At 42.8% G+C, this 24,376-nt stretch overlaps 1 protein-coding gene across 1 annotated transcript in view; it reads left to right on the top strand.

The window, feature by feature from the left end:
* The window catches only part of CALCR (calcitonin receptor), a 65,186-nt gene that overhangs the window by 22,487 nt on the left and 18,323 nt on the right, over window positions 1-24,376 (top strand). Inside the window, exons 5-6 of the mRNA XM_050892592.1 lie at window positions 2,896-3,022; window positions 19,203-19,356. Of these exons, the coding sequence (XP_050748549.1) occupies window positions 2,896-3,022; window positions 19,203-19,356 (281 nt within the window). The remainder of the gene's footprint in view (window positions 1-2,895; window positions 3,023-19,202; window positions 19,357-24,376) is intronic.

Below are 24,376 nucleotides of genomic sequence, written 5' to 3' on the forward strand. Positions count from 1 at the left end.
GAAGGAAAATTTGTGAAGTGTGCTGGGAGTTTTCCCCAGGGTTAAGGGAGAGCATGGTAGAAAGCATGAAAATAATTTGAAAACTAAACAAGTGGGTGGGAGGTGGAAAATAACTGGCTGAGGGTGAAAATCGGTATTCTCGGTATTCATGAATTAGAATGACAGATTCAGAGCGCAGACCTATGAAGAAAATAATGCTAAAAGCTCCTTGGAAGTCAAAATATCCTAGATGCAATAGAGAAGTGGAGACAGGAACTCAAAAGTAAGGGTGACTATGAGTAGATAGGAGAACCTATCTCTGTCAAAGGAAATGTAGGAGACATAGAATAAATGTGAAACACAGGGGAACCACGAGAAACATAGGAGACTCTGAAACTCTGAGATACAATTGATAGAGGCATAGTGACACAAAATCTGCAAGTTTTAGACACAGATAACTGGCTTAGTGATGCCTTCTTGCATACTGATTAATGAAGCAGAGTAGGAAGCATACAGAAAGATGGGTGGGGGATGAGAAGGAGCCTTCAAAAACGCCACAAAGGAATGATTAGGAAATCAGGAAGAGGGCCAGGAAGAGAGCTAAGAGAGGTCAGAGAAGGAGAAGATTACAGATGATTGTCAAAACCAGCAGAGAGGATGAATCAAGTAAGGGTTTTGGTTTTGCTAAAATGTTCTCCTCTTGGTATGGACTGAGCATCAGCAGGTGCTGATGCCTTTCTGATGGCAAACACTGAAGGTCAAATTAAAATATGAGGATGTGGAAATATACGCTTAATGATCCAGATGGGTCTTTAACATGAAAGCTGGAGTCAAGGAAAAAAAGGTGGGGAATACTGAGAGGAAAGGAGGAGAGCAATGCAGGAGTAAAACTACGAGAGGAACGCAGGCAGGGAAAGGAGCTTGGACAGCAAATGAAGGCAACATGCAGTAAAGGACAGTCCAATTTAATAGATGAGTAAGACTGGCAAAAGTCAAGCGGAGCAGTGAGGAAGGACAGGAATGGGAGTGGAGGCATATGTACCTGGCAGATATTTTCACAAAAGTCTCTCTGTCTCTACCGATAGCCATGTAGAGAGGCAGCTGGAGAGACAAGGGTCTGCATTCCTGTGGCCAGAAGCTGAAGAGATTGCTCTAAGTAATAGGGAAATTTTTGTTTCTTGGGCACAGGATTGGCATTACACCACTCCTGTTCCCAGGACTGCAAGAGAAAGACAGAGGGTGATGGGCACATGATAGTGTCCCAAGAAAAGTGGGGTCAGTAGCATAGGCAAAGTATAGTGATGGAGAATGGGGAGAAAGGAAGACTCAGGACTGGATAAATACCACCAGAGCTTAGGAGCAGAAAAGGAACGTTAGACTAGATTTGTGATGGGGGCAAATACAGGTGGAGTAAGCACAAGAGCACAGTGTAGCAAAAATAGCTCCAAAGAATGGTCTGTTTTGCCCAATATCCTGACCTACAGTGGATCAAACTGAAAGTGCACCTAGCCCCATATCTGGTGCTCAACAGTTGCCAGTAGCTGATGCTAAAGGAATAATATAAAATCAGGGCAAGCGTAAAGAGATATTCTCATTCCTAGCCCCCAGGACCTGCATCTCATGGACATCTTGAACCAAAGAAGGTGTCTTGGTAAATAAGGAGGTCAACAAAAGTGATGAGCATTGCAGGATGATGATGACCATAACCAGAAAGACAACCTCAAGCTAAAGGAAGAATTCCATCCAATGAGTCAGAAAATAGGTGTAAGGAGAACTAAGAATAAGTGGCAGGTGACCAAGGAGCTAAAAAGGAAAATAAATAAATAAAGAAGCAAAATAAGCAGACAAGAGTTCAGTTGGTTAGATTATCTCTCTCTTTTTAAAGAAAGTGCATTCTGCATTGATCTCCACACGCAGAGCATCAGAAAGTCCCAGCCTGCACTCTGTTCCAGACTGCAAAAGGCTCCTAGTGCCAAGGGGGAAGCTTACCTCAGCGAGACAGCAGGTCTTAGCTGTTTTTTACCTACTGGTTTTGCCTGCTTGCTCTCAGTGATCACTGAATACAGACATCACAGCATTATCTAACAACTCCATGATTGCCTTTCTGCAATCACATCCTGCCAGCCCCAGGCTGTGCTCTGGGGCATGGTGCACTGTGGGGATGTTGTTCTCTGCGTCAGGGGTAGCCGAGGAGGTGGCATGAGGATTTGGGCATGAATTAGAAAGGGAAGACAGTTCAGGTCTGAAACTGCAGTCATGATTTGGTTTCACAAGACTTCTGAGAACTTCTCTTGTGAAATTCTGCTACCCAAAATAGCAGAGATCCTACCGTCCCCAAAATCAGTCATTCAGAAAAGATTGCTGCTCCTTCTGAGCAGGAAAACAACCTCTTCTGGTTTGGGATCTCAGCTGGAATTAGAACCATGCAGGATACCAACCCAAATCCCCCTGTAATTTAAGGAGATTCCTGCTCAAAGTTCCCATCCTGTCTCACCACTAATTCCTAAAGTAGCAAATAATTTTCATCTGAGTATTTGAGAAATTGAGTCTCCAGGGAACAGTTACTTATAAAGCAGTATTCCTGATGTTCATTACTTGTATCATGCGCATCTAATAATTCTCAGAGTTCTGCTTCACCACTTAATATCTCGGTTACCATGAAATAAAGAAAGGCATCAAGGGCTGAGAATGTAGCCGAATGGCTCTTTACAACATGGTCTAAAAAGCATGCGGTACTAAACAGGTGTAAAAACAAAAACAAAAATTTGTCAGAGGTTATGGCTGCGATGCAAGGCATGTATTTTCCGATTACGCCTTGCCAAAAGGCATTCTTGAGAGACTGTTGCCAGAAAAAGCTTGTTAAAGTGACATCAGAAGAAAAATACTAATTTACGACGTGTGCTACATATTTTTCAGGAGCCTCAGCTGTCAAAGGATAACACTGCATAAGAATTTGTTTTTTTCTTATGTGCTGAACTCCATGTTTACAATTGCCCACCTCATTGCTGTTGTGCCTAACCCGGGCCTTGTAAAAAGGGATCCTGTAAGTACTGCATGACTCCTCTCCATCTTAACACCCAAGTAAAATTACTATGGCCACGCTGAAACTAAACATTCCCATTTACGAGTTGCTGATAGCCATCTGGTAAAACACACACGGAGGGTGCAGATTCTGAGAATTTCACTCAACCTTGCTCAGCTCTTTCACCGAGCAACAAAAATCTTTGAATCTGGAACAAGAAGGAGAAGCCTCAGACTTGCTCCAGCCAGCCCGTCCATACAAACGTGTCAGATCCCCAGCGCTCTCGGCACTAACTACCTGATATTTCTTAACAAAACCCCTGAAGGGACAGATGCCCTTGGTGGCCGCCTGTCCTTTCTCACAAGCACACACACTGGGGAGGGGCAGGGATGGAGAGACATATGGCTTTATTCAAAATACCCCCCAAAAGATCTGTTTCCTGCATTCTTTTTCTTGGGAGGTGGTAATTCAAAGCAATAGCTTGCTTCACTGCTCTTAGATAGTGATACAAATTGTGCCAGCCCCTCAGCTGATAAATATGTATGGCAGATAGTCACCCAGCTCTGATCTTGCTCTCTAACAGAGCAATTGCATTGTGCTCACTGTTGTTACAGCAGCCCTGGCTGATGTGAAATTAATGCAAGCCTGGGAATCTCTCAAGTTATGTCACAACACTGATCAGCTTGTCTTCTAATAAGATCATTCAATTACGGTTCAACCATTTATCCGCTTCTAATTTTGTGAAAGCAATTAAACATTAGCACCTGATATTATCTGATCACGTGTGTGTCTCAAATGTGTGCTGGTTAAGTAAGCTAATTAAAGCTTACTGGTTAAGCAAGCTAATTAAAGCAGGAAATATATAGACTAAAGAAAACATCACCAGTCCCAGGGACCATCTGGAGATTAAAAAATACAAGAGCAGAAGAATAATTAGAAAATCACACATTTTGTTTCTCCTTACTGCATAGCATCGTACGTACGTAGCCTGTGCAAGAGATGCAATGCAAATACACTTGATGATATTTGAAGATAAAAAGCTGGCAGATGATATCAGGCACCTAAGCTGAAGTAAGATCATTACCTCAGGGTTAAGAATGATGCTTCCTGACAGCAGAAGTAAATTATCTGAAGTGCTTTAAACTAAAAGTTGAGGCTGTGGCAAGGACTCTTATGCTCTAAGATTTCATTTAAAAACTGTGTCTAGTGCCTTTGGGCTGTATCTTTACTTGGAGTGAAATCTTGACCCCAGTGAAGTCAATGATAAAGCTCTCGCAGGCTTTGGTAGAGCCACGTAGCCACAGGACAGATACCGACACGCTGAGCATCACCCGATGAAAACCCCAACCTCCATTGCTACGGCAACAGACAGTATAGAAATGACATAGGTGGTTACCTGTGGAAGCTGTGGAGCCCCAGAGCAGTGTGGAGGTTCATGTATGCAGTCAGCTTTCAGGTCTCCGGCCGGAATATGAAGAGGACCTTTAGTGCTGAATACAGTCTCAGAAATCACCCAAGCGGTGTCCTTCCACTGATGTTACTGAATATAGCTGTGTTAGCAAACCTGGCTGCAGCTAGTTAGCTAAGCACATGCTTTGATGAACAAAGCCCTTGTTTTGCACTTTCTTCTTCCAAACCAAATTTGCATGTCTTTGACTCAGCAGTGAACTGCTGTCTAGAGGCAAGGTACAAAACTTGGCGCCAGAAGGCCTGGGGTCTCCCATTTTTGTTCTGCAGTCAAGTATGGGATGAGGGTACACTCACTGCTTGATCTTGCCTCACATTCTAGATTTCCTTTCCTTAAAAAAAATCAGAAAAAAAGGACGTGACGTGGCCTGTTAATATGTTCAAAGTCTCCCCACATTACTAGAAAGTGTATTCTGTTGTTTTAGTAACATAATAAACTTGTAAATACATGATTGGGAAAAGAAAATGAACAGCCAGGGGCAAGTTTTTAACACGTGATGAAATTACATATAGTCTCCATATAAGTATATGAAGACTTAAAGGATTTATGTTAAAAATTTACTTATTCCACCAGGTAGATTCCCATATTTTTATTTTAACGCTGATTAACTGAGCAAATGAAGGCTTTATAGCTTGTTTTTTATTATCCCTACTGCACCCTCTATTTTATTAAGTCCATTTTAAGATGACTACTTTTGACTTCCTGTAGTTTGCTGCATTTATCCACTTTCCACCTGTGCATCTTCTGAACTTGACAGGCTCATGTGTGTGTGGCTCCTACCTCCGATATATACAGAAATACTGAAGTGTATAGAAGGAATTTCAAACAGTCACAGATACCCCTTATGTAATGGCCATATACAGAGATGAAGTTGGTGGTATTTATTCTGCAAAATAAGAAGTGTGTTTCTACCCCAATAGCTCCTGCTTTTTTTTTCCTGCCTAAAGTTTCACAATAGATTTTAAATATGCAATGCCATGGGAAAATACTGACAGTGAATACATATTTATGACGATATCAACAAATCCATATAATTTTGAAAGAAGAAAGAAGGTTCTGTTAAAGAACAAAGAGAAAAGACAGCAGGAACAAGAGAGGAAAATAATCCCTAACACCAAGACACCCACATTCTCCCTGTGATCCAGACACAAAAGTTGTGAGACAATCCAAAGCATCATTTACATGAGGAGAGGCCATACCGCATCCTTACTCGCATATAGTTTGCTGCACAGTTAAACCATTTGATGATCATTCTGCTCATGTAAAATGGTAAGTCAAGTCACTTCTTTGATACATCTTAATTTGCTTTTTTACCTCATTTTTTCTGCTTTCTGGTTATATAATTTTCTTTCTCTCTCTCTTTCTCTCGGATGTATCTGGATCTGAAATGATGGAAGAGAAAGATGTGAGCCCAGGTGGCCATACAAGAAGCAAAGAAGCAATGAAAAAGGTTCAGGGACACTTGAACAAAAATAAACAGGACACATGTATGAACACTTATTTACATATACTGAAAAATGTTATGTGAGGTAATTTTTTGCATGTTGTATCTAAAGTAGCAATTGCATTAATTACACCATTACTGGAACAGATTTTATAGGAAGGGGTATCTTCTATCACCTTCGTAAATGAGACTGACCCACAGAAGAAGGGTGATCTATGAACAGCACATTATGTTCTCCATTAAAAACCCTGGAAATATAAATAAAACTCTTGCTGCCTAATCTATTAATATAGTCTTGCACATCAGATCTGTATTTTTCATTTTTTGTATTCCACAAGACTAGTAATTTTAATACTCAGTACTGATGGGGGTAAAGGAAGATACTACTAGTGACTGGAGGGATAGCTCTGCTAATGAGAAACTGAATAATTGATCAGCTCCATGGGCACCAATATAAATATGTTTGTAGATAGGACTAAGTTTGGTCACAAATCAGTAATGGCTCAGTAAGTAGAACCTCTTCCAGAAAAGCTTTAAGAGATCTTACTGTATTTTTATCACTTTCCCGTTCTAGTGGAGATATCTGTTCTCTTCTTTCTCCAGGCTCTTCTGTAGCGTCTTCACCTTTCATGTAGTAGTTTCACCCTTGCTTCTGGCATTGTATGGTGTGAAAGTTTCAATTTCAATTGCAGTTTTATAGAGTCCATCGAAAGGGCCAGTGCTCCACTGGTAGCTGCTGGGAGCCCTGTGTGGGCTCTCATGCTTGGCCATGGTATACCAGAGAGTAAGGACCCAGCATCCGTTCAGGCATGCTCCAGTCTCACTGTCAAGTCCCAGCTCGCTGCCACACAGCTTATTTATGCCTTAATGTATAAATAATCTGTACCTCCTCTTACATGGGTACAGCAGCAGAGCTGATAAGGAAGAACCCAAAGCAATCCATGTTTTATTACAAGCACTATGATTTCATTTTCTCAGCAAGGACAGGTTGGGTGTGGGCTGGGCTGAGCCTGGCAGAGTCCTTTCCACTGGCAGTATCTGTAACTTGCTCAGCTCTTGGACATGGGGTATGATAGGCTGAAGACTGTTCTTGCCTCCTTGTGTAGATATAGATATACTTTAAAGATCCTGAGCTAGTTTACCACTCTAGCTGATGGTGCAGCATGCACTCTCTGTCTCTGACAGGAGCACATAGTCCCTTCCCCTTCCCAAGCATTTCGCTAAAGTTGCTATCACTGTGGGCATGAGGTGGGATGACAAAGGGCACTCGGTTTATCTGTACTGCCCCAAACCCATCTCCTAGTAGGAAGCAAGCCTTTAGGAGAAACCGCTAAGCAGCTTCCCACTCAGCATTATTAGTGAGACCAAGAGAAAGTGAGGAGAGCACAAAAGCTGGTGTCCACTAGCATTACAGTCTTTAAAGCAAGGCCATGGTAGTAGTAATATTAAAAAATCTAGTATCCTCATGGATGTTAGAACACTATAAATAATCTTACCATTGACAAATTCAAGTGAAAACCATGACTGCCCAAGTGTATTAGGTTTTTCTCCCGATCACAGTAGAACAGTAGAAATAAAACGTTGAGCTGTGTGGGCAGATGAGGAGTGTATAAAGGGCAGTTACTGTGATTTATGGGGTTACGATACTGGTGACTTCCCCTGTTCTCAAAGGAATAGAGAGGGAATGAGAGCCAAGAAAACAAAGGAGAATCACAGCATTTCAGGAACAGTGTCAATTTTAGGACTTTTTACCATATAAATGTTACCTTCTCACCTCTTGTTGCTTTCAGTTCCTTCTGATGTAGCCTAGCAGAGCCTGGGGGTTTTTAAAACATATTTTTCTCAAATGAGAGGCTCATAGCTGATACCAGTGAAGATAAATAGCAAAACTGCTGCCCCATGTGACTTGTGTTTGCCTCAATAGTCCCAGCAGTCCCCATGGTGCAGCCCCCCCTTGGAAGCAGCAAAGGTGGAGCTCCACAAAGGAGAAGAGCGCTTTGATCCTCTGAGTTGTTTCATGTATTATGCTCGGGGTAGAGCTTCAGGAGGCTCCATTCTTGTTAAATAATTTGATTCTTTATTAATGTAACTATTTCCAGAGCTTTTCTGTCACTGTGAAAGCATCTCCAAAGTCTTTCATCTTAGTACATCTGTTCCTCCATCCTGCTTCCACTAGATTACTTACAGGAGCCTCTGCAGACAGTTTAGCCCCAAAGAGATGACTCAAAGCTATTCTAGAGTATCATCTAGATGCAAAGGTAATCAAAGACCAAACTTCTAGCAGAGAATTACTGGCCAATGCCTACCGGTCATGTCTCTTAAGTCTTCTAGTGTATCTTCTACGCTAGGAGAGGGTCGGTGTTCTTGTGAAAGCTGTCATCACCTTGCCTAGGAGCCCTTCCTCTAATGAAGGGTCTAACTGGCTGTTTAAAACGTTGCCCTTCTGCTGCCTCAGGTATAGAAATGAGGCTTGGTGAGACTGGGCCCAGTGTGTATTTGTGAATTCACAAATTGTGTAAATTTTGTGCATTTGCAGATTATATTTGTGCATTGACTTCACTAGGACAAACTGGCTCAGCAAGGTTGGCCTGGAGAGAATAAAAAGTATTACTTGCTTTTGTGTAAGTCAGAGGGACAAAGTCAGTCTCCAGTTACCCCTGTGCCAAGCTCTATTGAAGCCAAAGGTTTTCCACCAGTTTTGTGTCTCACCACACCATGTTCAGTGATGAAATTCTGGCATTTTTTGTTCAGCTCCAAAGTAAAACAGGGAGCAAAAGTGCCTGTTGGGGGTGAGTGAACCAAGCCCTTTAATTCATCGTTTACAAGCAAAGGACTGAGGCTGTGCTTTAGACTTTGCAGGTGCCCCCGAATATTTTTTGACATCTGCGAATAAATACGCAAATCCCATTAGTTTTCCTTTGCCTGAGCAGGTACATGAAGACAAACTCGCATCTCCCATCCCTCCCATTTCCCCTGTGACAGCTACCTGTCTTGTCATTAGCTTTCACCAGTAAAGCAGACAAGAAGAGCAGGTGTTTGAGTGGCACAAGTTCTTTCCTGACGTAGCAAATGCTATGCCAGGACAGGAGAGTCACAAACTATATTTTGAAACAGGAACCAGTGTAGTCACTAACATCCTTCTAAGATCCATTTAATGTTTTTCTTTTTTAAAAAACACAAAAAGGATGCCACTGGTAATTGGGAAATCAATAGAAAGAGAGGGAGAACAGGAAGGCTCTAATGCTCAGGTTTAGAGAGAAGCTATCCCAGCTAAGGAGATGAATTGGACTACAAAGCACCATATCACATTTCTGAGGTTGATAGCTGTGATGGCTGAGCCTGAGACATGCAAGCAAGCACAGTCCCTGATGTGCATGTGTCTATAGGGGTCACCTCAGGAGGTGACAGGGAAAGGAAATTCCTGCTCTATCTGCCTATGCCCTCCTCCACAGAACAGAACTGACACATGGAGAGGACAGTCACTCCTGCTGCCATTGCGTTTCTCTAGTATCAGCAGAATTGCACCTGTCGGGGTATAACTTTTTGCTGTCTAACAGCATTTGCTGTCTAGACTACCCCTCACCAGTCCTGTCCAGCCCTGCTAAGCCGCAGGGACAAGCAAAATGGAGCAGTACTGTGCAGGATGCACAGGGACAGGATCTCCTGCTCTCCAGCTCTGGCACCCAGGCACAGCTGGTGTGGGATCACTGGTGGTGTTCTGTGCCTGTGAGCAAAGAGCAGTGTGACCTTCCTTGGAGGCAGGGAATGACTGTGACTTCGGTTCAGGAACATGTGTTCACCTTCAAGAGGATGAGTTTGTCTTATGGTGGTGAATCATTTGCAAATGAAGTTTCTACCAGCAGTAAGTTCATGGGCACTGCCAGGACTGTGCTGCACCAGTTTTACCCTCATTGAAATCACTGGGTTGCACTGGTGTAACACTGCAGTAATTCAGATGTAAATCAGAATCTCTTCTTCCATCCTAGGAAAGATCAAGTCTTCCCCCTCCCACAAGGTTCAGTGAGATTAATGCAGACTAAGGGACGCTGTGAATTCAGAACCAGCCATATTCAAAGAATTCTCCCAAATTTTCAGGCTGGAATAATATCTGCATTCATTTTAAGACAGATCTGTCAGGGTCTAAATGGCATGAAACAGAGCAGTAATTCCCATCATTTTTCCCAAGGTCTTTATATTCTTGTTTATATTCTCAAAACTCTCAGAGTAATGGAGGAAACAAAGCACCATGTAATCCTGGTGGTGTCAGATTCACTGATCTGATGTGGCATGCCATGCCCAGAATATGAAGTATGGATGATTAAAGGACATTCACAGCATTCATAAATGACACTTCTGTGAAGAGTATTTGTGGTTTATGCGGAACAACTGAATCTGGGCTGCAAAGAAGTCAGTCAGTCACCATCTCTGAGAAAGATCTGAGCTTTCTCAACAACATTATTATGGTTGCTTTCTCAATGGGAAGGCACCATCAAATTAACAGCTGCCATCAGGAGGGGAAAAAAGAGGTTTAAGAATCTAAGAATAAGTATTTATTTTGGGACAGATTTCCTCATCTTCCTTTCCTCAGGAATTATTCTGTCTACATTTCAGTTGCTTGCTCTTCTTTTAAAGCAGTATCTATTAGTAGGCTCAGGTTTCTCAAAACTGTTGCAGCATCACGAAGGGAGGGATGATAGCTTTCATGTAGCCCAATCCCAAGGTATTTCATGTCAAAATAACCCAGGCTCTATCAGATCCTGTGGATGGTATTTTGGCAGTGTGAAAGCAGCCTCTTATTTAGGAGGCGGAGTGCCGTTTCCTCCAGAAATGTGATTCCAGAAAGGACTTCGTACTGCAAAATGCATTGTTGTCCTGAAGCTGAAGGCATCGGGTCCTGGGGCATTCTGGGGCAGAATGACAGGCAGAACCTGGCATTCTGCCTAATCGTTGCACATCTACACCACCTCTGGACCCTGAAGCTCTGCCATTGTGGCAGTGAGAAGTGAGCACTCCCAGAACAGCTGTTTTCAAAATCAGCAAAACCTCAGCATCCCCAGTCTTGCTGTCATCGACTGCAGTTCTCCTGTTCGGCCACAGTGGCTGTTTGCAGCCACTGGGGTTTTTATACGAGGTTGTCATAGCAAAGCGCACGCTGGCTGTACATGCAAAATGAGTGAATCCACTCCAGATTTGCTAAAATTCATGACATGCCTCCAGAACTGCTGCTCGAGAAAAGTGTACTTATTTTACCCTCAGAACTAAGCTGTAGCAGTCCCTGAAAGGCTGTTAGTCTTTCACGGTGTGGAGTTGTGCTTGACCGAGTTCTGACTCTAATTCAATTCTCCATGCTTTACTGAGGCTTTTTATAATTTTTTCCTTTGGTTTTCCTCAAGAGATGGTAAAGGTTTGTAATTACAAAGTGAAGATGACCTAAAAATGTAGGGTGGGAGCTGGGTGACTGTAAATTTCTATCAATTGGACTGTCTCCTATGCATCTGAGAGACTGAAAGGTAAATAGATGATATGTCATTAGCCCCTAAAAACGCAGGCATGGAAAAATGTCAGGTAGTGACTTCTTCTTAAATGTCAGATCAACAAATGCAAATGCTAACAGTAGCCTTTTTGGTGGATTCTGTGCTACGCTGTACAAACGTGGCATCCTCTAATGAACTCCTGCTCCTGTGCTTTCTACACAAGGCCTCCCACATGAATAGAGCATTTAAGGAGCTTGCTTAGGTTTTGATATTTCTCTGGGAGTATAAAGCAATTATGTTTAGAAACCTGGCTGTTGTAGAAGCAACTACTAATTCAAGATAATTCAAATTAAACTTGAGGTTCCTCTTCACGTTTTCCTTACCGTGTGCCTTTAAAAGGGTCTACCTAAAATGTGAGAAATTTGAGTCTGAATTGGCCAGAAAGTAGATTTTTCAAAATCCCTCAAAAGATGGACATTTCCAAAAGGAATTCCCCTCAGAAGGACAGTACCATAATGTTTCCAAAACACGATATTCTCCCTGATACCATGCTGCCACAGCTATTTTCCTCACTGAGATTTGTCTGATTAAATGGCAGTGCTGCCAGTGCAGGCAGCTGTGTCTAAGTCTAAGACATTCACCTTGCTCTAATGCAGGTGGCTAAAACAGGTCAGGTGAATTAAATGCAGAGTGCCCATTCCTCTCCAGGGACTACTTCAGTCTACACATCTATACTGTGAAGTCAGACATCCAGGTTAGGTGAGATGAATGCCATCCATGCTATTTCATTGCCCTTTGGTGACTGCTGTGCAGACCTGTATTATTGCCCATTTTCAGTCATGACCCAGCCACCCTGCTCCTCTTGAAGGTATTTAAGACCAAACGGAAGTAGCCTGAAAGAGAAGAGAAAGAAATGAAAGGGCATCGAAGTGTCTTTACAGATGTCAGCCAAGCACATGGGGTAAGAGTATGGGAGAAGAAACAGTAATGACTTTCAGCAGGAGGAAAAAAGTAAGAAGCTTGGGCTAGTTATGTACATGGCCTTTAGCTTTAGTTGGCAGAATGAGCTATCAACCAATAATAGGCCAGTTATTTGGATGATTAATCTCCTTTCCTCACCATTTCACCTCTGAATAGCTCATGGTTGCATACACCCAACTGACTTCTGAATTTCCTGGTGTCCCCTTGGCCCAACATCCTTCAAAGGGTGGAGACTCCCCCTGGCAGCAGGTCACCCCAAGAAAGGCACGGGAGCAGAGTCTGAGTGCATCTAGAGAGTTAAAACACCCATAGGCATTTAAGGTCAGGTATGTCTTACATTTGGACACCTGTTTTGTGGATACATACAGCTAAGCTGGTTGCCCCATGCTCTTTTTATAGTTCAAGATAGACAAAGGCACATTCAGGGCACTATCCATCTGACCTATTTTAGATATCTCCGTTAGGATGTGGTAATTTTTGCTGTAATCTCCATCACCTCTATTGACTCGTTATCTTTTGACTACAGGAGAGACATCTTAGGTGTCTATATTTAGTCTCACGAATCCCAGTCGTATCATTAGAAAATCCCTGGAGCATTTGACTGAATCATGGAGTGTTTATATCCATGTCATCAAAGCTATATGTGTACCTAGTCCCTAGGAAATGCCTTTGAAGGTCTAGATCTTACACCTCAAACATAAGCATAAGTACAGTCAGCTGTTAGATATACTCCACGTAAGCTTAAACTAGCCTGGGTCAGGGTGCGACAACATACCCAGAGCTCAGGTATGGCTGCAAAATCAGCCAAGGCACCACATGAATATATGTTTGAGTAACCTCTGCTTTGTCCCATCCTCCTGTGCCTGGTGACTCTTGCTCAGGTGTGATGGTGGAGGAGAGGTGCCTGGAATAACTGAAGCTCTTACCCTTTTCATTGGCGATTTCCTCTCCCACTTCTTCCACTGGGAGAAGATGGCAGCAGATCTTCTGAGCACTCTGACTCTGTTTCCAGTCCAAACGAACAGCAGGTTGAGTAGTTCCTCTACTATTTTTTTAGGCTACCCTGACTGCCCCTGTTTTCTCCTCGGGGCCCCTCTCTGATGGCCTCTCTGCCCTCCTCCATCAGTCAGGCTCATACTTACAAAGCCTTCCTGAAAAGCTGCCTCCCTCCCACAACCCCAGCTCAGAAACCAAGCTAATAAAACCCATTGGGCATGACGAGGCTGCCTTTTGCTCTGCCTCACACCCTGCGTGACGCTTACCACGGTGCACCCCACGGGCGAGGAGCCGGTGGCCGCCATGCGCTGGCAATGCTGGATGTGCCATGGGAATGCCGCGGGAGCTCAGCCCGGCAAAGCGCCCTGCAGAATTCAAAGCTGCAGCCCAGGGAGAGCAATCGCTATGGCAGCCAGGACTCAAGGATGTGCGGATGCAGCCTTATTAATTCCTGTCCAGAATGCCTAATTCTGAGCTGGCTGCTTCACTATAGCATAGACACGGACACAGATGCTGTTAAAAATATCCCCCGTTGTTTAATTTCGTATTTTGCTTTCTTGTAACACAAAACCTAGGGTTGCTCTGAGCATTTGTGTACATTTTGTTCTGTAAATGGTATAAAGTATATTAAACCATTAATCTTAGCCTGAGCCCCTGTGTGCCAGGTTTCTGACTGGAACACAATTTAATGGATGACTCATAGTAGATATATTGTATAATGGTATGACGTTCTGATAGCCAGTGATTTACAGCTACAATACTTAGCACTGTCTTGCTTTGGAAAGTCCTTTTATTGCTTATTTGTGTAACAAACATATGGATACTTGGAATTTAAGAATATTTTTATAGAATAGTGTTCTAATAGCCAGAAAAAAAACCAAACAAACAAACACGTAAGGCAGATCAGTAATCAAACTTGAAGCTACTCCTTTGAAATGCTAAGTTAAGAATGTCTGAGAATATATTGTATTGCCTTCAAACTGCATTTGCATAAATCATGTCTGGCCTCCGTGGCAAGCAGTACAAACTCTCCTCGAGGAGGGTCCTTCACTGCCATGCACTGGGGAGGTTCACAGAGGTGAAGAAGAACCAGACTAATAAAGTCAAATATGTTTATTTCCCTTTAAACAAAGAAGTGCACAGCTGTAGTGATGGCCCGTATAGCTGGCTTGGTTTAAAATCTATAACCTTGGTTGGCCTATTCTTAACAATTTATTTGAAATGTCAGTCAGGGGCATTTCAATGGATAGCAAGCTTTTGAAAAGACAGGTTTTGTTATGCACACCGAGGGGCTATCCCACCCTCGCTCTCCATAGGGCAGGCTCTCCGGAGTTGGCAAGGACTGGTGTAAAACACAGACCTCCTAACTTGCCAACCTGAATCCCTTCACCCAGGAGAGCATCGCCAGGATGAGGACACACAGGAATCTGTACAACTTTCCTATGCCAAAACTAAGTCAGTCCTTTTACTCTGACCGAATTACTAGGAAGACCTGCTCAAAAACAATTAGTTTATTTCACATTACATTTTGTTATTATTGTTGAAGATAGTGTTCTGGATTTTATGTAGTCTGAGTGTTTTGGTTTGATTTGCCCTAATGGGTAGTGATGGTAATTAATGCTGCAGCTTTCTGTCTGTAAGCTATTAACCAATAACCAAGGAGAGCCTTAACAGAGAAATGACAAGGACACGTGATGAGAGGCTGCTGGATTAGCCAAGGAGAGTGGCATGCCAATACATTACTGCGCAATTGCAAGGTCCTGTGTAGGCACACGGACCTTTGGGACTCCTTTGACAGGACTGGAACATGAACAGTATTTATAATACGCCAATATATCCTGCAAAACATCACAGACACCAGTTCTAGCTCCTTGTAAAAGGAGAATAAATTGTTTTATTTCTTCTCTGTGAAATGGTTCCAGCATCCTTTTGAAGTGCTTTCGTTACATATCGCGGCTGAAGTGTTCACAAGAGTTACATGACTCTTAGCAAGATTTGCAAGAGAGGAGAATATGACTGACTGTATTCCTACTGACCCCTTTTGCCCCTGAGCAGTTAGCCAGAATTTAAGGCCATTGCAGGTTGCTTTCATGAGGAAGGAAAATTGACAATAAAGGAGATTTTTTTTTCTTGGGTGCTCTCCTGCAGATCTGTAAAGAACTTCCTCAGCTTTTGTGTTCATCAGTGCAGTGAGAACAAGTAGCAGGAGGCAGCCTCCTTGCTTGCAGATCAAGTTTCTTGCCAGGCTGCATTCTGCCAAAAAAAGGGTTCATTCTTGGCCATCCTCCCAGAGCCACAAAGGAGCAGCTTTCTTAGGTGGTTACCTGGCTTTGGGGGCTTTCCTGGTAATTGTATCACTCTTTCCCTTGCTCCATCGCCACCAACCTGTACAGTGCAATGCTGTCTGTCTCCAGGCTCTGGAAAAGAGACGCGTTTGTTTATTCCTTTCTTTAGCAGACAGGCACACCAGCCTGAGCAACAGTTACTGGGCTGCACTAGAAAGGAACAGCTATTTCCTCCAGTCTGCCCTGCTCATGAATTAAAACCCACTAGCTTCAGTCACCTGCACACCCGTAGTCTGAGAGCTCATGACGTTTTACTCTCCTTCATAGTGTGAAGGTGCTGTAATAATCCTTTGAGTCCTGGATTTGACTGTGCTGCATATTGTACAAGACACAACAAGGACAGAGCTTCTGCCTCAAAGAACTTGCAACAAAACATATTTGACTTCAGCAGAAGACAAAACTCCTCAACATGTTTTTTATCTCAAAGTTAACAATCAGTGAGTTATCAAGCATGAAAGTGGTGGAAGATTTGCTTCTGTATCATCTTGCAGTTTTATTTTACTTGTTTCTGTAAGAATAAACACTTCATAAAACTTACTAGTTCTGCAATTTTCCCAGCTAAGACTAATGTACACCAAGATGTTGGTTACATTTGTCATGTTTTATTTGTACCATGCACGAATCCAGTTCTCATCAGTAACATGTTCTTCTCTTTTACCTGCTCTGACCTAAGAAAAACACTCTCTTTTTATTGTAGGAAAGTATTTCCACTGCATCTCTTAGCCACAGAAGAAACGTGCTGCATTTGTTAGCTCATCCGGAGCAAAGACTGATTTTTGCTGTAGTTTGATTAATATGAATTTAACATAATTCATCTCAATGCATTCTTGTGCTTAAACTCTTTATGCTAAATTTTTCAGGTGCATTCTCAAATTAATGTGATATGGATCTAAGCACTAATCACACCCATCCTTCAGGCTTTGCCAATGGTATTCTTACTTCTTTAACTTACTGCATAGGAAGTGATTAAATTCCTCAAGAGAGTCATGAGCTGTCTGCATGGCCATTACTCTAAAAGATAGGTATATGATTTCATTTTTAAAGCCACAAGTGATAGTTCACATGGAGGGTACAGGAAAGAAGGAAATGTTGAGGAAATGAAGTAAGTGAAGTTTAGGGATGTAGTTCTCAGGCGGTGTGCTTTCTACATGTGCACTTGTTTGAGCTACAGATAAAAGTTCCAGCAAAGACTGACTTAGTTCAAATGGAAGGTATGTTCAGTCAGTCTCTGCTCAGAGGGTCGGTGAACAGTGCAAACAACTGGCAAAGAGAAGCAAGGATACTCCGTAGTTGTCTCCCTTTCAGTTCGGCGATATGAAATGGTGAAAGCATTACGTTAAAATGACAGGTTTGAGAATGTACAGTGGATTTTGTTGCAGAAGTCACCGGCCGTGGTCTGCTCCCCTCCAGCTGCCGGGCTGCAGCGTGAAACCGTTCCCAGAGCCCCAGTGGCTGGATGGAAAGCTGGGGCAATTTTGGCACTGGTGGGAGCAGGGCCAGCCTGCGTGCAACGTGCAGGCACCCCAAGTCGCTCCTGCCGGAGCCATCAGGGAAACGATGCCTCGAGCTCTCGGGTTGACCCCCTGACCTGCAGCTCCTCCAAGGAGATCCTCACAGGGAAGCATGGGGCTGGCCCAGCCCAAACCTGGAACGTGGCGGATTTCATCAAACCTGTCTGGAAAACTGCTGTGATGGCTCAGAAAGTTTGCTGACTTTTTAGAGGTTGGGGTAGCTGGCTGATGTCAGGGAGGGTGCCACCTGAATGTGCGTGCAGCCTTTGGGAAGCGCCTGTCAGTCAAGGCAGCCCTTGCAGGGATGGGTGGTCGATAAGGGGAGAAGGGAGAAAGGCCAGCCACCAGCTGGGAGGCTGCATTGAGCACAGGTGAGGGAACAAGGCAAGAAACATATTGACCCAGACCTGTGAAAAAGAGTCCAAGAATGATTTAAGAACCTTAATGAACACATTTGCCAACAGAAAAATGAGCAAATCCTTCTTCTTCCCCCCCCTTTTTTTTTTTAACCTTTTCAAGCCACTATACAACCCTTTTTGGGCATACTTCATAAGAACTTTTCAGGCGCAGCGTGGAAAAAAGATGTGACTGTCTGCTCTGCCCTGTGTGGTGAGCAGAAAAAATGAATCACCAAAAATAAAAATCAGTCCTTCAAGTTCATCCTGTCAGAATCTGATATCCTAACCTATCAATAATCCTGTATTTTCATGAGCACCAAGCTGCACTGCAAATATTGAAACAGAACTAAATGCACATGTTCGGGTAATTGCTTTGGGAATGTTTTTCAGCAACAGAAGGTGATGCATGGGATGGCTAACAAGCTTTTCTGGTCCAGAGGGGCGGTTCAGACAGACGCAGAACATGCAGTCCTCTACCTGCTGAACTGCCAAAATGTCTCTTTAAAGAGACAAGTAAATCCTAAAGACGTCTCTTACAGCCCAGGTAGTCGGCTTGGAAAACATCTGCAGAAGTTAAGGGGAAGGATTGTTTTCCTGTGGCCACAGATGACAACTGTCACTTTGCCATCACTGCTGTGACCTCAGATTTCCGAGTAGCATGTGGTGCTCCCCCAGGGCAGTGGGTCTCTGCTGGCACAGCAACGCCCTCCGACTCCTCCTGGCCCTCCTGGGTGCTGGTGGCATGGAAACCCATGTGAAGGACCTCATTGCCCTCTCCGAGGAGGCGGATGAACATGAGATCCTCTCAGAAGAGGAACAGCATTGTCCCGCACCAGCTGGCTCTGGTAGTGGACACGACACGCTTCCCTCTACCACCTGCCCACCGCTTCCCAGCGTCTCGAAGCCAGTCTCTTGTCAAGGTCTATGTCTGCAACCTCATCTGAACCGCCGGCGGGAGCCACTTCCCAACTTCACCAGCTCTGTTTAGCTCCATGTGTCACTTTTTGTTATTTGGACAAAATAACGTAAAGCTGTCTTCTCACAAACAGGTGAAGCCGGTATCCCTGGTACCCTACCAAAAAAAATATCCACTGCCAACAGCACTTGCCCTTCCTGAAAGAGTGAGTTCAGAGCTGGGTGCAGTTTAAAGCGTGACTCTGGCTCAGATGGGAGAGCTGAACAAACCTTACAAAAGTTTGATCAAAAGTAAAAGAAATTGCCCAAACTGGAGCTCTAAGTTACTGTCTTCTTCACAGCCTTTCTTGTACATCTAGAACAAGTTGCTTGTTTCAGTTCTAAAAAACATCAGATATTACCAACTTTTGAAGGGGATTTTTGTTATGTGGTACTTTTTGGAGCACTGTTATCATATATTTTTTCTATTTTGTGAGGGCTGTTTGTTCCATTCATTTCATTTATAGAAGTTTAAAATCCCTGTCACTGGTAGGTGCTGAACAAACGCAGCAGGAGCTGGGGATTTTTGTTCCACTTTGCTTTCTTACAGCCCAGCAGCAACATTTGTCTTTGCCTGCTTAAATGCAAAATGCTAGTCAATTGTGTGACATTATCTCATTTGTCTAACAGGTAAGCTGCAAAGTGCTGCAATTCTTTCATCAGTACATGTTGGGCTGCAACTACTTCTGGATGCTCTGCGAAGGCATTTATCTTCACACATTGATTGTGGTGGCAGTGTTTGCTGAAGAGCAGCGTTTGCACTGGTATTACCTCTTGGGCTGGGGTATGTACGTTATAATTTGTAGCAAGATGGTCAATTCTTTCAGATGTTTGAATTCTTCTAGCACTTATACACCTGAATTGTTGTATTTATACCACTAGATCATAGCTTAAGATTGAGTTCTTGGATCCTAAATTTGAGTGCATTTATTTGGGTGGGCCTAGAGATTTACAAAAATCAGCAGGAGTCAGTATACATTATTCTCTGCATCTTGGGATTTGCTGAAAGAAATGCTTAAGTTTTGTTAAGCAAAGCTTTGGGAGAGAAATAGATATCTATCCAAGCACATGTCTTTTCTGAACAAAAGTTGTCTATTTTTGTCACTTTATATGCAAAAATATTAATCTGTGACAGTACCTATAAAAGTATATTTTTCTGGAATGAAGAAGAGGAATAATCAGTATCTATGTCTCCCAAAGTGAAAAAAAAAAGGCATGCAGAAAGAGGAACCAGAATTTCTCTGGAAGTGAATCCGGTATCAGATATATTTTGGCAGATGTTGTTTTAAAGGAGAAGATTCAATTTTACCTACACAGAAGTAGCAGATGGCTCTGCTGTCAGGGCTGATTTTGTTCAACAACAGTGATCTCTAAAGCATTTCAGAGAAACATACAGGTGTCAATAAGCAAATCTCAATGATATTCTATGAGAGAGGTTACAAACCTGTACACTATGGATGCAAACTGTATGTAGTCGTATGCATATTGCCCAAGGAACCAGGACTAGGTCTGATCCTTCATCTCCAATTATGCAGATCTCTTCTGTTTTCAGTAAGGGATCCCTTGCCTTTTAATTAGTAGCAACAGCAGATATTTATCCTTTGGACTGTCTGGTCCAATAAAAGGCCATATAAATACAACCAATATATTACAGTGGAGTGCAGTCTCTTTCACATTTAAATTACTATTGTAAATCCAGTCCACATCAGTGTTGACAGAAAATCATTATCAAGAGCTGTTTCCCAGTTTGGGAACCATGAATCTCTGGCCTCATTCCAGTTGCTGGCGAGCCAGTCCCCATATCTTGAAACCACTGATGCAGCTAAGCAGCAAATGATGGACCTTTATCCATCGTCCCACTGCACTTAGGTGTGTTCACTTGTATTCATCTCTTGCAATCCTAGTCTGAAGCAGATAGAATTTACTCTATATTTTCTATCCTCTTTGGAGATGTTATACTTGTTCAAGATTATTTATAGCAGGAAAATAAAAAATAGCCTTACTGCTTAAACAGAGAAAAATTAGATCAGAGGAAAATGACCCAGTTGTGAATGTTCTGAAGAACTTTAAAACGCTGACTTCAACCACTAGTTAGGCATCCAATATCAGGTCCTAAATAGTCAGTAACAGCAAAGTGGAAAGTTGTTCTTCCCCTATTTGGATTTTCATTTAAGAGCCTGGTTACTTACTTTCGTCTTATGGTATAAGACTTAGTGCTCTCTGGATACCTACGTTAGATACCTAGAAAATTAGCATGATTTTCTAGTTTATATGGATTGTAGTGCCAGATAACAGTTTCCAGGCATGTAAGAACTCTTTTTTTTTTTTTTTTTATGAGAATGCCATCATGCACTCTTTTTTCTTATGAGAATGGCATCTTTTCTGAGAAGAGAGGGACCTGTTGTGCTCTTGGAATTAAAAGTATGTATGTGGAACATCATCAGCTCTTAAATGAAGACAACCTTCCTGAAGAACCCTAAATTGAGTCAAGGTTTCTGGACTTTGCGAATCCAAATAGCTGAGCCCTCTTGGAGCAAGCAACTGTGCTACCACAAAGTTTTCATAGTTCAGAATATTTGAATACACAAAGTCTGACAGGGCTCTGCTTTTGAAATGGCAGCCCTATGTGAAGAGTCATTTTAAACGTTTCCTTCCAGATAAAGCTTTTTCCATTTTCATGTATTGCAGCATAAGCCTTCCCAAAATAGTGCCATTCCATATCCAATTATGCAAGAGGAAAATGGTCATAAACTTATTTTTTTCAGGTGACATTCAATTTAGGCAGTGCAATTTAATGCAACTGGGACAGCTAGCCTGCAGGGAAAGCTTATGAGCTAGCTGTAGTATTGCTGAGAACAGCACTAGCATCATGGTGGGTAATTCAGTGAAGTTATTTGATAAGATGATACTCATCAGTATCTGCAGCACTGCCCAAAAAATAAATAGGGTAGTGGCTGTGGTAATAGGATGATGATATCTTTAGAAGGAAAAGGTTAATAAAAATGGACACAACTCTTGACTATGAAGTCTGCAGCCTTTTTGATGAAACTAGATGAATACTTCCACAAAAAAAAGAATCATTAGCACCTCCTAACTAAGGTAGAAATCATTAATAGCAAAATTATCTAATTAGGACTATCTGGTCACCCCTTAAGTTTGCACAGATCAGTGTAATTCTACTGATTCCGGAAGCAGTAGTCACAGAGTCTAACTTTAAACATCCAGCTATGTTAATCAATGGAGATACATTTCTCCAAAGGGCAATGCAGAGCAACCAGAACAGGTTGTGCTCTGAATTACAATTCAAAAGTTCAAGGTAAATGTACAACACAAGATGAAGTTACTCGTTATTCATTGTTATAACTAATCCCTATGCAAAAAGATCTAGATTATTTTATTTGGAAAAATCACTAATGACATTTGTAAAATAGCTGTATCAGAAAAATAAAAATCTGAGCAAATATAAAACACTTCTACAAAAGGTTTGAGATGATTGAATGGTATCTAACATGGACAGATGTATTTCAAGGCTGATGCCTTCAGGAGACCCCTTCTCTGGGAACTGCAGCTGGGGATATCATTTCTCATTTGTTATTGTTTCACTGGGTCAGGAAATCACCCTTATGCAGGGCAAGAAAACAGTATCAAATGTGTGCATCCAGCTACAGTCCACTCCGTCTGGCTGCTTCAGGCAGCTTCGTCCACATAGAAGTGAAAGGGGAATCATTTATTTAGACAGTGCTGAAACAGAGTGCCTTCCAAATTCAACTGGAAATACAATTAAGCATAATTGCCAGTTTGTGCCATAAAGGACCTGGCATGACCCAAAGGGACATGTCATACCTTTTCCTGGGATGGCTGGGATAAGACCTTTTCTGTGTTACTCACTGCTCACCACGTGTTGGTGGGACCCCTGGAGTGATACATGTTGTGCCACCAAGACCCAACAGACCTTGGTGCTCCACTTCTCATTAACTCTCTGCCTTACAAGAGAAGAGCAACAGCTAGCCCTAGAAGAGCTCATCCAGTCTGCAGCTGGAAATTTGAGCTGTAGACAGTCATGAGCTTCTTACTCTGTAACTGACTAATGAAAACTTTCCGTCGCATTCTTAAGATTTGCTTGTGAGTTTGTTGAGCCAAATGTTCTAGGCTAATGCATTTAGCAGAAGAAAAAAGGTCCCTTGGCATCATGTGGAGTACTCTACTCGCAATTCTCCAGGCCAGAGCTTTCAGATGAAGAATTTTTGCTATTACAGAAAGGCCCCTTAAAAATTGCACTTCAATCTGTCAACAAAACTGGCCCAGACTTGCTCCATTTCCAAATCAAAAGGATTTTCTCAAGCTGCCAATCCCATAAGCTCATCCTGAGGTTGGAAGCTCCTTTCTTTCTGTTCTGAGCTTTTTGTTGTTCTACCATGCATTATCACCCAAAAAAGGCATTCTGAAGCCAGAGGCCAAGTAATCATTTTCTGATATATAAAGGAGAAGGCAATTCAGTTTGTTCTCCCACAGCTGCATTGTCCTCCCAAGGTAAACTGCAGTAAGAACTTTTCTTGGCAGTAGAGTAAGTAGCTGTTGCTTAAAGATACCTGGAGACATCAGTGTCCTATTTACATACTTTTTTGACCTTATTCTCGCTCCAGCATTGGCTAGCCTGTGCTCTGAGGTTAGACTTCCCCAGAATTTGGCTAAGGATTCTCTGTCTCTTCTAAAAGTGTTTATGAAATCACTAACACCCAAAGAGACAAGGAGCCACATTCTTCCCTCTGTGACTAATCACGGTATCAGCAGGTCATTTTTGCACATTTTTATTTGTAATTATAGAATGTCCAAAGCTCAGAAGAAACGTCCATGGTTTATAGGGAACAAGGCAGCAGTAACACCAAAGGCATCCAAAAAGCTCTCTGCACAGGACAGACAAGGCAGTAGATCATCTCCACACTGGCCAGCTGTCTGTATGTGCAAGGTCGTACAAACTGGGGTCAGTATTATCGTGCAGAGTCCTCAGTTGCAGGTTTCTAGCCTGTTGGAGAGGGACACAACATACAAGCAAGCTGAAGAAAGATGGACAGGAGTGGACCAGCTTGTCACTCTTAATCTCAGGCTGGAAATAAGAATTTGAGGCTTCCAGTTTGTTAAGCATGGCATGTTCCCAAGCCTTTGGCCTGGTGCAAATTTGATCCCGTCAGGTCCCTGTCAGAGCAGTGGCCTCCCCTGAGGCTTCACAGATAAGTCAGGAGATGTGGATTTATGGTATCCACAGCTCCACTCCCTGCTGAGATAAAGCTGCATGGGGTGGGCTTAGCTGCACAGAAGCTGGAAACCTGCAGAGTTATCACAAATCCCCATCGCCCCAAAAACCTCCTGGCTCCAAACATTTTCTTTTTCCATACGCTCCAAAAGAGCAACTCCTCGGTCTGTTGTTTATTGCTCCATAATCTCTCATGCAAGTTAATGTGCCTCTCTCTTGCTCAACAGTGATTTACATGGTTTTAACAAGTTCCCTTGTTTCCTGAGGGAATACTCCGCTGAGAACCGAATGATCCCTGCATCCTTCCCACGCTGCCTGCTCACACCCTTCCCTGCACAAGCCGCAGCAGCGCAGGGGAGCCTGGCAGCAGCTTTGTGACGCCCCAGGAGAGCATGGCCCGTGGGCTTTGCTTCTCCTTTTGGCCTGCCTTGAATGTTACTCCCTTTTGCATCTCACCATCGAAGTAATGCTAGGGCCTTGAGTGCGATAGGATTGCAGTTCTTCCCTGAAGCTGTGATTTCACATACATGGGTTTTGTGGACAAGAGACTTCT

This window comes from Gymnogyps californianus, chromosome 2 (assembly GCF_018139145.2).
Source record: "Gymnogyps californianus isolate 813 chromosome 2, ASM1813914v2, whole genome shotgun sequence".
Lineage (NCBI taxonomy): Eukaryota > Metazoa > Chordata > Aves > Accipitriformes > Cathartidae > Gymnogyps > Gymnogyps californianus.